This window comes from Geotrypetes seraphini, chromosome 2 (assembly GCF_902459505.1).
Source record: "Geotrypetes seraphini chromosome 2, aGeoSer1.1, whole genome shotgun sequence".
NCBI classification, from domain to species: domain Eukaryota; kingdom Metazoa; phylum Chordata; class Amphibia; order Gymnophiona; family Dermophiidae; genus Geotrypetes; species Geotrypetes seraphini.
The window spans coordinates 461,093,668-461,106,201 of NC_047085.1; the positions used below are offsets into that span (position 1 = coordinate 461,093,668).

The 12,534-nt window shown below is 40.9% G+C and overlaps 1 protein-coding gene across 14 annotated transcripts in view; it reads left to right on the forward strand.

Moving 5' to 3' along the window:
* Positions 1–12,534, forward strand: part of LARP4B (La ribonucleoprotein 4B) — a 505,004-nt gene that overhangs the window by 392,858 nt on the left and 99,612 nt on the right. For 10 of the 14 annotated variants that reach the window (XM_033931553.1, XM_033931560.1, XM_033931554.1 and 7 more), the window contains 2 exons: positions 9,918–10,023; positions 11,176–11,226. In XM_033931553.1, the coding sequence (XP_033787444.1) occupies positions 9,918–10,023; positions 11,176–11,226 (157 nt within the window). The remainder of the gene's footprint in view (positions 1–9,917; positions 10,024–11,175; positions 11,227–12,534) is intronic. The other 4 variants (XM_033931563.1, XM_033931559.1, XM_033931562.1 and 1 more) reach the window with 1 other exon arrangement.

A 12,534-nucleotide genomic window follows, 5' to 3' on the forward strand; every position in this document is an offset into this window, starting at 1 on the left:
GGAAAGAATAACCTGAATCACAGTTACCGGATGCTAGGGTCCACCTTAGCGCCCAAGAAAAGGATCTGGGTATCATCATAGACAATACGATGAAATCTTCCGCCCAATGTGTGACCAAAAAAGCAAACAGCATGCTAGGAATTATTTTAAAAGGGATGGTTAACAATACTAAGAATGTGATAATGCCCCTGTATCGCTCCATGATACGACCTCATCTGGAGTATTGCGTTCAATTCTGGTCTCCTTAAAGATATAGTGGCGCTAGAAAATGTTAAAAGAAGAGCAGCCGAGATGGTAAAGGGGATGGAACTCCTCTCATATGAGGAAAGATTAAAACGGTTAGGGCTCTTCAGCTTGGAAAAGAGATGGCTGAGGGGTGATATGATTGAAGTCTACAAAATCCTGAGTGGAGTAGAATAGGGTAGAAGTGGATTGATTTTTCACTCCGTCAAAAATTACAAAGACTAGGGGACTGCTCCAACTAATAGCTCCAACTAATTGCCAATCCGTCGATCAAATCAGGAAGGATTCTGGAAAGTGGTGAATGTGACACCGATCTTCAAGAAAGGTTCGAGGGGAGATCTGGGAAACTACAGATCGGTGAGTCTGACCTCGGTACCGGGAAGGATGATAGAGGCGCTGATAAAGGACTGCATCATTGATCACCTTGAAGGATACAATCTGATGAGGACCAACCAGCATGGCTTCTGCAAAGGAAGATCTTGCTTGACGAACATACTGCACTTCTTCAAAGGAGTAAACAGGCAGATAGACAAGGGTGACCTGGTCGACATTGTATATCTTGGTTTTCAGAAGGCGGTCGACAAGATCCTGCATGAATGACTACTTCGAAAAATTGTGAGCCATGGAATTGGGGGTGAAATACTCACGTATTAAAAACTGGTTGGTGGATAGGAAACCGAGAAGGTGGGGGGTAAATGGACAATACTCAGACTGGAAAAGCGTCATGAGTGGAGTGCTGCAGGGTTCGGTGCTTGGGCCCATTCTCTTCAACATATTTATAAACGACCTGGAAATTGGTACGACAAGCAAAGTGATTAAATTTGCAGACGATACAAAGTTATTCAGAGTAGTGAAGACACAGAAAGATTGCGAAGAGCTGCAACGTGCTCGAGAAATGGGCTGCGACATGGCAAATGAGGTTTAACATGGATAAGTATAAGGTGATGCATGTCGGTAACAAAAATCTTATACACGAATACAGGATGTCCGGTGCAGTATCGGAGAGATTCCCCGGGAAAGACTTGGGAGTACTGGAACACAAGTCAATGAAGCTGTCCGCGCAATGTGCAGCGACAGAGGCAAAAAGGGTAAACAGAATGCTAGGAATGATTAAGAAGGGGATCATAAACAGATCAAAGAAGGTTATCTTGCTGCTGTACCGGGCCATGGTGCGCCCCCCCACCTGGAATACTGCATCCAGCACTGATCACCGTACATGAAGAAGGACATAGTACTACTCGAAAGGGTCCAGTGAAGAGCGACTAAAATGGTTAAGGGGCTGGAGGAGTTGCTGTACAGTGAGCGATTAGAGAAGAGGGACCTCTTCTCCCTTGAAAAGAGGAGACTGAGAAGACATTATCAAAACATTCAAGATAATGAAGGGAATAGACTTAGTAAATAAAGACAGGTTGTTTACCCTCTCCAAGGTAGAGAGAACAAGAGGGCACTCTCTAAAGTTAAAAGGGGATAGATTCCATACAAACGTAAGGAAGTTCTTTACCCAGAGTGGTAGAAATCTAGAACTCTCTTCCGGAGACTGTTATAGGGGAAAACACTCTCTAGGGATTCAAGACAAAGTAAGACAAGTTCCTGATGAACCAGAATGTATGCAGGTAAGGCTAGACTCAATTAAGGCACTGGTCTTTGGCCTAAGTGCCGCCACAGGAGCGGACTGCTGGGCACGATGGACAACTGGTCTGACTCAGCAGCAGCAATTCTTATGTTGTTATGATGAAGTTATAGGGAAATACTTTTAAAACTAATAGGAGGAAATTTTTTTTCACTCAGAATAGTTAAGCTCTGAAACGTGTTGTCAGATGATGTGGTAAGAGCAGATAGCATAGCTGGTATTTAAGAAAGGTTTGGACAAATTCCGGGAGGAAAAGTCCATAGTCTGTTATTGAGAAAGACATGGTGGAAGCCACTGCTTGCCCTGTATCGGTAGCATAGAATATTGCTACTCCTTGGATTTTGGCCTAGCACTAATGACCTGGATTGGCCACCGTGAGAATGGGCTACTGGGCTTGATGGACTATTGGTCTCAACCAGTAAGGCTATTCTTATGTTCTTAATACAGATACCCCAATCAACATCCGGCATGATAAAATCACCTATTAGTAAAACTTCCCCTTTTTTAGATATATTCTGAATGTCTACTATTAAATCTCTGTCCACTTCTTCTGTCTATGAAGGAGGCCTGTATATCACACCAATTTAAATATATTTACCATTCCTCTTTCCAAATTGATCCACAGTGCCTCTTCCTGTATATCTATATACCAGTCATGATTCTCTGTGAACCACATCTCCATGATCATCATTATCCAACTCTTCTTCCATCACAGCCTCTAGTTCCAGTATCTTGTTTCCCATACTTCAAGCATTAGTATATACTGCTTTCCAGACCTTGTCCCCTTTTTCCATCTGTGTAGATGTATTCAGTGATTTAGGAAAATTAACTTCTCTGTAGTTGCTCCAACCTTATGGAACGCCATGCCACCTCAACTCCGTCATGAAAATCTTCTCGTCAAATTCAAGACCAAACTAAAAAGATGCATATCATAACCTCTAAATACCTCCTTCCCCTAACCAGTAAAATCATCTCAACCGCTTTAACAAAGCGACCCTATCCCTGATGTCTTATCCCCCCTCCCCCCTTTCTTTTAAATTTCATTTTAATAATGTATTTATTGACCCTTCCTTCCCCTTATTACCTTCAAATTCATGTAAGTTTTTGTTTATCGTCTTTTAATGTTCACTCCCCCCTCATATATATAATTATTATTTCACCTTTTATTTCAATATTTATTTATTTTTTTAGCATTGTAAACCGGCCAGATACATGTTGATGGTTGGTATATTAAACACAATAAAACTTGAAACTTGATTTATTTACCTGAGGGGTTATGACACATAGTGCATTGGAAAGATGACTTGCATTTGCAATTGGTTGAACACCAGTGAAAGGAGGCTATTTTGCTTGCCTCCAAATGTAACATTTTGGCTCAAATTAGAGAATATAACTACAGTATAAAGTCCTTATTAGGTGATACGTGACTCCAGAATGGCAGAATAGGGTTAATTCAAGCTGCATTTTAGGTCCTGATTACACAGTTGGTGGGTTGTTGTATTATTCACCAATTCTGGCAGAATATTTATAGAATAATCTTGACTATTACAGAGATACAGGTTGAGTGGGATACTGAGAGAGGTGCTGGGATGTAACACAAGTATAGAAAGCTAACCAGGTAATAAGTATAGAAAGCCAACCAGGTCGTGCATGGGCAAGACCGGAGGGTGAGGACTTTGATGGGAAGATAGGACTTTAATGAGAAACCAAGGTGATTCAGACAGGTCGTGACCTGTTTGGGCCGCCGCGGGAGCGGACTGTTGGGCAGGATGGACCTATAGTCTGACCCAGCGGAGGCACTGCTTATGTTCTTATGTTATGTTCTTAAGTTGTCTCCAGGACTTTAATCAGTATAGGGCTATCGGCATTTCTGAGCCACCTTCAGAAGGTTGTGGCTAATTGTCTTGTCGCAGCACAAAAGGCTATTGCAGAAGGGTGGTCTTGTGCCACCCCTACCCTTGACCTATGGAATAAGAAGCTTCAATATCATATCATGATGGGAAGCTGTCAACCCTTTGCCATGGAAATGAACAGACGTATGTCAAGACTTGGAATGTTCTTCAACATTATTTGGACTCTTTAAAAACAAAGCAGTATGGTTTCTTTGTTTTGCTTTATAATTGTTTTATAACTGGCTTTCACATCAAGCTGGGGTTTTGTTTTTTGACTGTTCTAAGTTTGGAATGTATCTGATTATGAGGATTGTAATAGGGGGAGAGGTGGTGGGTTTAGGGGTGTAACAATGCCTAGACACAATTGGAATCAGAGGAGAGGTACTGAACTGGTTTTGAGGTTTCCTTATATCACGCACCTACCAAGTCCGTTTTAATCACAATCTCTCTGACACATGGAGCAATCCATTTGGCGTGCCACAAGGATCACCACTATCCCCTTTGCTCTTCAATGTTTACATCTCCTCATTGGGTGCACAACTGTCCCAGCTGGGGATAAAACTATTTAGCTACATTGACAACTTCACAATAATTATGCCATTCACCAACTCTGTCTTAGAAGTCTCTCCCAAAGCAACAGAAGTACTAAATCGGATGGAACAATGGATGACTGAATTCAGACTAAAACTAAACTCAGAGAAAACAAAATTTTTCATAGCAACGCCATACCCACTTGACACTAAAGCACCAATGTGCATCAATAACTTTAGTTATCCCATTCAACCCACTATGAAGATATTGGGAGTAACTCTGGACCAGAACCTGACCATGAAAGACCAGGTAGACTCCTTGATCAGAAAAATCTTTCTCACCCTCTGGAAGTTTCGGTCAATCAGAGCTTACTTCGACATCTCATCATTTCGAATTCTGGTACAATCCCTTATACTGAGTCAACTCGATTATTGTAACATCGCCTGCTTGGCACTCACCCAGAAGAATATGCGGCGATTGCAGCTAGTTCAAAATGCAGCAGTTAGACTATTTTGTGGACTGAAGAAGTTTGATCATGTAACACCTTCCTATCGACTTCTACACTGGCTGCCAATGGAGGCACGTGTGAAATTCAAGTTTGGTTGTTTTTGCTTCAAGGTACTTTATGGCTTAGCCCCTAAATATATAACAGACCTTTTCTGTTTCACAACCAACAGACACAAGCGAAGCTCACACCCAAACTTTGTTTCTCCACCGGTTAGAGGTTGTAAATTTAAGTCATCACCAACATCTTTTCGCACATCAAGCAGCATCATGGGGTAAAGACCTTGAACAATTGCTCGTGCCTACTACCTATGGGGAATTCAGGAAACGCCTAAAAACACATCTGTTCCTGAAATACTTAGGAAACCAACCTGTACAATCTTAGTCCTCAACAAACGATCTCTAGAACTATCAATCACTAAGTCTATACTTTGTTTATTCCATTCAATCTGTAACATTTCTAATCATTGTAAACAGCATAGAACTTCATGATCCTGTGGTATATAAATTGTTATTATTATTATCATTATTATTATTAATGGGGACTTTCTTCAAAATTGTTTAGGAGGTATTCATATGAGATTTTCCTTTTGTATAATGGTGAGATGACCATATGTAAGCTTATTTTTATATCTCATGGTGTATACGGCTTTGTGTTTTATATTTGAAAATTTAATAAAATTAAAGTTACAAAAAAGAAGTGAAATGAAAGAGCCTGTTGGAGCCAAAAATAAATCCTTCAAAGATTGCAAAAAGGATCTGAATGAAGAAAATAAGAAAAATAAGCATTGGCAAGTTAGATGCAAAGTATTAATAAAGAAGGCAAAAAGAATATGAAGAGATTTGCCATAAAGGCAAAAACCTCACAGTGGCAACTTTTTTTCAGGTACTTTAGAAGCAGAAAACCTGTGAAGAAATACATGGGACCTCTAGATCACCAAGGAGCAAAAGGTATACCAAGGGAAAATAAGGCCATAGTGGAGAGACTTTTCTCTAGTCTTTACGGAAGAAGATGTAAGAGATTTACTTGAACCAGAAATGGCTTTCAAGGTTGATGATGCAGAGGAACTAAAAGAAATCTCAGTGAACTTGAAATACATACTGAGCCAAATTGACAAGTTAAAGAGTGACAAATCACCTGGTCCATACACCCCAGGGAACTGAAAGAGCTCAAACATGAAATTACTGATTTGCTGTTAGTGATTTGTAAGCTGCTGTTAAAATCATCCATAGTACCTGAAGATTGGAGAGTGGCCAATGTAACACTGATTTCTGAAAAAGATTCCAGGGGTAATTACAGACTGGTAAGCCTGACTTCATTTCTGGGCAACATAGTGGAAACTATTATAAAGAATAAAATTCCGGAACACGTTGACTAACATGGTTTAATGGGTCAGAGTCAGCATGGGTTCAGCCAAGGGAAGTCTTGCCTCACCAATTTGCTGCATTTCTTTGAAGGTATAAATAAATATGTAAATAAAAGTGACAGTATGTCTAGACATAAAGAAAGCTTTTGGCAAAGTTCCTCATGAGAGATTCATGAGAAAATTAGAATTATGGAATAGGAGGCAATGTTCTGCTGTTGATTAGGAATTTGTTATTGGACAGAAAATAGGGTAGGGTTAAATGACCATTTTTCTCATTGGAGAAGGATGAACTGTGAAGTGTCGCAGGGATCTGAGCTGGGACCAGTACTATTTAACATATTTATAAATGATCGATAAATTGGAATGACAAACGACGTGTTTAAATTTGCAGATGACACTAAATTTTTCAAAGTTGTTAAAATCTATTCAGACTTGTGAAAAATTGCAGGCAGACCTTAGGAAATTGGAAGACTGGGCATCCAAATGGCAAAAGAAATTTAATGTGGGCAAATGAAATTTAATGTAGACAAATGCAAAGTAATGCACATTGAGAATAACCCAAATCATAGTTACCAGATGCTAGGGTCCACTGTAGGGGTCAGTACCCAAGAAAAATCTGGGTGTCACTATGGACGATATGCTGAAATCTTCCGTCGTATGGGCAGCAGTTGTTAAAATCTATGCAGACTTGTGAAAAATTGCAGGCAGACCTTAGGAAATTGGAAGACTGGGCATCCAAATGGCAAAAGAAATTTAATGTGGGCAGATGAAATTTAATGTAGACAAATGCAAAGTAATGCACATTGAGAATAACCCAAATCATAGTTACCAGATGCTAGGGTCTACTGTAGGGGTCAGTACCCAAGAAAAATCTGGGTGTCACTATGGACGATATGCTGAAATCTTCCGTCGTATGGGCAGCAGTGGCCTAGAAAACAAACAGGATACTAGGAATTATTAAAAAAGGGGTGGTAAATTAGACTAAGATTATTATAATGCCTCTATCCCTCCATGGTAGTATTGCATTCAATTCTGGTCACGTAATATCAAAAAAGATAGAACAGAATTAGAAAAGGTTCAAAGAAGAGCAACCAAGATGGTAGAGGATTGTACTCTTCTTGTATTTGGCAAAGAGATTAGGGCTCTTTAGCTTTGAAGAGATGGCTGAGGGGAGATATGTTTGAGGTGTACAACATCCTGATTGATATAGAATGGTGTGATCGGACCAAGCGGTCATTATCCATCACAACTCACACTATGTTAAAACATGACCAAGTCCCTCCAGACACTTCCTGGTCACCACCTGGTCCTCCCCAACCCTTCCTGGACTTCTAGGTCTTCTGGCCGCTCCCGGTACCATTAACCAGTCTCTCCACTGGTCGCCACCAGCCCCACTGGTCACTGTCAGTCCCAGGGTTTCTTGCTCGTCATCAGATCCTTTCCAACCCTCATTGCTTCTGGGTCTCGGGAAGCTTCCGGTATCATTTATCTCTCTCTCCACCAATTACTCACCAGTCACCTTTGGCCAGTGGTCTCTGGGTCTTTGAGCTGCTTCCTTTTGGGTCTTCTGGCCACTCCCAGTACCATTAACCAGTCTCCACTGGTCCCCACCGCCATGCTGGTCTCTCTGCCGGTCACTCACCAGCCTCATCAGCTTAGGACCTCGGAATCCTCTAGCAGCTTTCTTCTCTGTGTCCACTGGATCACTCTGGGGCCACCGCCTGTCACTCAAATTATCAGCCTTTTGGGTTTCCACTGTCCTAGACACTTCACTGGTCCATCTGCCGGTCATCAAGCTTTAGTATTCTCCGTTCACTCCAAGCTCTATCGGGCCTTCCGGTTACTACACTGCTCTCAGTCACTCAGTTTCTCTCCATGAGGCCTATCCCAGTTGCTCACTCTCCTGGTCACTCACACATTCTCCATCAGGACTTCTGGTTGTCACAAATGAGTAAAATTAATTGATTTTTTACTCCATCAAAAATGACAAAGACTACATGACACGCAAAGTTACAGGGAAATAACTTTTAAAACCATTAGAAGGAAATATTTTTCACTTAAAGAATAGTTAAACTCGTTGCCAGAAGATGTGGTAACAGCATTTAATGTAGCTGGATTTAAAAAAGGTTTGGACAAGTTCCTGGAGGAAAATTCCATGGTTTGTTATTGAGATAGACACAGGGGAGGCCACTGCTTGCCCTGTAATCAGTATGGAATGTTGCTACCATTTAGGTTTTTGACAGTTATTTGTTATCTGGATTGGCGACTGTTGGAAGCAGGATACTAGGCTAAGGCTAAATGGATTAGATAGCTCCTCTGAGAGCTTGAGTCATTTTTAACCAGCAGGCTAACCACTGACATCACATAATTCCTCTTAAAAAAAAATTTCTTGACCTATCTGAAACAGAATGTCAGATGTTAGCATTTTGATGAAATTAGTACAACTTCTAAATGGGTTTCCTTTCTTTCCGACTTCATTGCCTGTACAAGTGACTCTTCAGTGGAGCAGGTCATGTGTTATAAAAGTTACAGATATGATAAAAAGCAGAAGCATTTTTTTACTAAGATGTCAGTGTGGGCGTCGAATGTCAGTTGTTGGTCTAAGGTCATTCCTAGGATTTTTATGGTAGGGTTAATAGGAAAGTTTCTCCCTTGTAAGCTGATTGATGATACTTTGTATTTGTTCATTGGGATGGCCATGAATATTTTGGTTTTTCCAGGGTTAAGTTTTAATTTGAAGATTTTTGTCCATTGTGATATCATATCTGTAACTTTTATAACACATGACCTGTTCCACTAAAGAGGCACACCCCTGTTTGCCCCTTGTTATTTAAAAATCATAGTTTCCTACTAATTCTGGTATTTTTTCCAATACCTGTATTATTGGGCAGATTTCATTAAACTGCTAAGAGTAAAGGTAAGAACAGGGTAAACCATTTATTTTTTTCCTCACTAAAGCTGAGCTTGCTTATTACCGTGTCTTTACAGAATAAGATTTAAAGATCTGGCTGATTCAAATACTGGTTTATCATCTGTAACCAAAAACTGGCTATGCTGATGATCTGGTGGCACACTGTGGTATATCTCTGTGCTAATAAACCATTTATTCAGTGTAAGAACTCCTAGCACTGTCTTTACTCACTTATCAATAATCTCTTGATTCTGAATGTCTGGGCTGAAAATCCTGCATCAGAGGAATGAAACAGTGTGCATACTTACAGATACTTCAAATAGTACTTAGCCAGTTAAGTTTTCAGGATATCTGTACTTAAGAGATTTGCATCTTCTGCCCTCATTGCACGCTGGTTTATCTCATGCATATTCTTTGCAGATTCTGACTAGCTGAGGGTCTTTCAGGAAAGATTTGGGAGCTACTGCCCTCAAGCAGACATGGACTGATTGTGTGTCTGGGCCACAGAGACCTGCATCTTAATTAAATGTTTTCTTAATAGCACTGAATTCAGTTTAGTTTTTAACCTTATGAAATTAACATCTTTGCCCAACTTCTTTACTTTTCTGTTGGCCAATTTTGAGCCAGATGCGCTAATGTTTTTTCCAGTTTGTGTCGGGGAAAATGCTTTGTGCATAAGTCTTTGCTCCTTTGTAATAAGGTCTTTCTTTTACTTTTCTGAAATTTTTAAAATCAGTTTTCTTCATGTAAGTGAAGAACAATTTGTTTTGCAGATGTACTTGTTAATGTTTGTGTTCAACTCCTTTATGATTGGTTATTTTACCTTTTTTTTTATACAGTGAGTGCAAGATTTTGGATAAACCACAAGAGCCACCAAATATGGATAGGCTTTCTGCCACGCTGATTACTGCTAGCAAATCTGTTCAAGTCAATGGGGCTACCACAGTAGGTTATCAGTTCAATTCCTTTTGGCTTATCTTTCCTAACAGTTTTTTCTAATTTAATTCTTATATACTGCCACCAAGCCTAAATTCCATCTTTTAATGGTATGTGAATCTATGTCTGCTCGGTTTTCTCGTTCCCAGAGTAAGCTTTTTTTGTCAGTTTGGGCCTCTTATTTGGATACTTTACCCCCCTATGATAAAAAGCCAAGGTGTCAATAGATTGCGGAAGCCAGTGGTTCCTTTCTTGCCATCGGGTTGAGGGTGGGGTTTTGGGGGTTGGGGGTGGTGGTGGTAGGGGGTTCCAGGGTTGGGGGATGGTGGGCGGGGTTCCTTTTGGGGTGAGGAATGGCTGGGTCCGGGCTATAAGAACACAGGCCCGGACTCTACATGTATTCATGGTTCTCTTTGTTTGGTACTTGTTATGTATTGGAAAATATCTCTGCTTCATGCGTGTATTTTGTCTCTTGAATAAATAGTTATTTTTAAAAAAACCAAAAAACTATTGAAGTGTACAATCAGGTACAGTAGATATTTTTCTGCCCCCGTAGGGCTCAAATCTGAGTTTGTACCCGAGATTCTCCAAGGATAAGCAGGCATAATATATGTATATATATTCTGTTGTTGTTGTTGTTTAATTTTCTATACCATTCTCCCCAGGGAGCTCAGAACGGTTTACATGAATTTAATTCAGTACGCAAGCATTTTTCCCTGCCTGTCCTGGTGGGCTCACAATCTAATGTACCTGGGGCAATGGGAGGATTAAGTGGCTTGCCCATGTAAACAAGGAGCAGCGTGGGTTTGAACCCACAACCTCAGTTTGCTAAGGCTGTAGCTTTGACCACGGCGCCCCACACTCCCAATTTTTACATGTGGATGACTTCATCAGATGAAGTCTGGTGCAGACACTGTCTAGAGAAGTTACTCTGTCAGTTTCTCTTTTTGGTGTCTTCCCTTTGGGGTTTTTCTAATTTTACTCTATATTTGGACCCCTTTTTCCTTCTGGTTTTCATTTTAGGTCATTTTGAATAACTTTAAGTTTGCAGTTTTGCAGCCTTTGGGCCTCTGAAGCATTTTTTGACCTTCAAACATTGATGATCTTTGGTACACCAAGTGCTCAAGTTTCCTGATCCATGTTTTTCTCTCTATGTCGCAGAGAATACCAAGTGGCTTTATGAGAAGTACATGGTGCAAAAGGACCATTTTGGTATGTTCAGTACTTGGGTCCTGAGTGCCGGGATGTTCAGTGTGATATTTTTGTCTATACAAAAGAGATCCCTTAAAGTCCGCAGAAACCAGTGTACTAAGCCTATTGCATGTGCATCGGCATCAACTTTGAGTATGGGAGGGGACTTGGTGCCAGATGCATAACCTGCATCAGCATTGACATTGATTGCATCAATGAGGCGTTGAGTGTCTAGCAATGAACACGGCACCAAGGACGCGTAAAGACTGTTCTCTTCATCAATAAACCATGCACCTGGACAGACTACGCTCGAGCCTAGAATACCTACTGGAAATATTCTCCTTCAGAGACATTAAATACAAAAGTGTTGGGAAAATAATGTTCTTAGTGATGGCCCCAATGTGGTGGAACTCCCTTCCAAGGGAATTCAAATTAGAAAGCTACACCAAAAAGTTCAAGAAAGGAATAAAGACGATACTTTTCACATAACACTTTAGCAAATAAATAAACAATTAGGGGGAATAGCAACATGGGGGAAACAGCAGGCTACTCCCCACTTGGAACATAAACAAGTGAACTCACGAATAATACAAAGAAAGATGAATACAATACTCTCCCGAAATTAACGGGGATTCCGTTCTAGGAACCCCTGCGAATTTCAAAAAACTGCAAATACGGTTTTTCGCCTGTCAAAAGGCAGGGGAGACGGGAGGCAGGGGAGAGCAGCTGGAGAGGCAGGAGAGGGCAGCTGGAGCGCCAGTGGGTGAAGAAAATCACTCGCAGTTTGCTCCGACCGCCTCTGGAGAGGCAGGAGAGGGCAGCTGGAGCGCCAGTGGGTGAAGAAAATCACTCGCAGTTTGCTCCGACCGCCTCTTCCTGTAGTGAAGTCATGCCGACTTTACTACTGGAAGAGGCGGTCAGAGCAGACCGCAATTCACGAACCACAAATGCGCAGGGGAACATTGTGTATGATATACAGAAAGTATAATAATATACGTACATAGATGGTATAAATAGGAAAGATAAACATATATTTGACTCATGTATTGTAGCACCTTTACCAAAGCTCATGCAAAACACTCTACTAATGACTTACCAGTTATTAGTAGCAGTATAGAAGCTTCCAATAAATATAAACAAACATATGTGACAAGCTGCCTCCACATTTACTTCCCATTCTACACCAACACCTTTTTGGGGTGAGATCCAGGCTGTGCTCAAAGACGAGCTTTCAGGGCTAATGCTTAAGCAGTGTACACAGGCTTACAGGGTGCTTGCACCAGGCCCAGCACAAGGCTATGGAAGCATCAGTCTCAGGGAAGGTCTCAC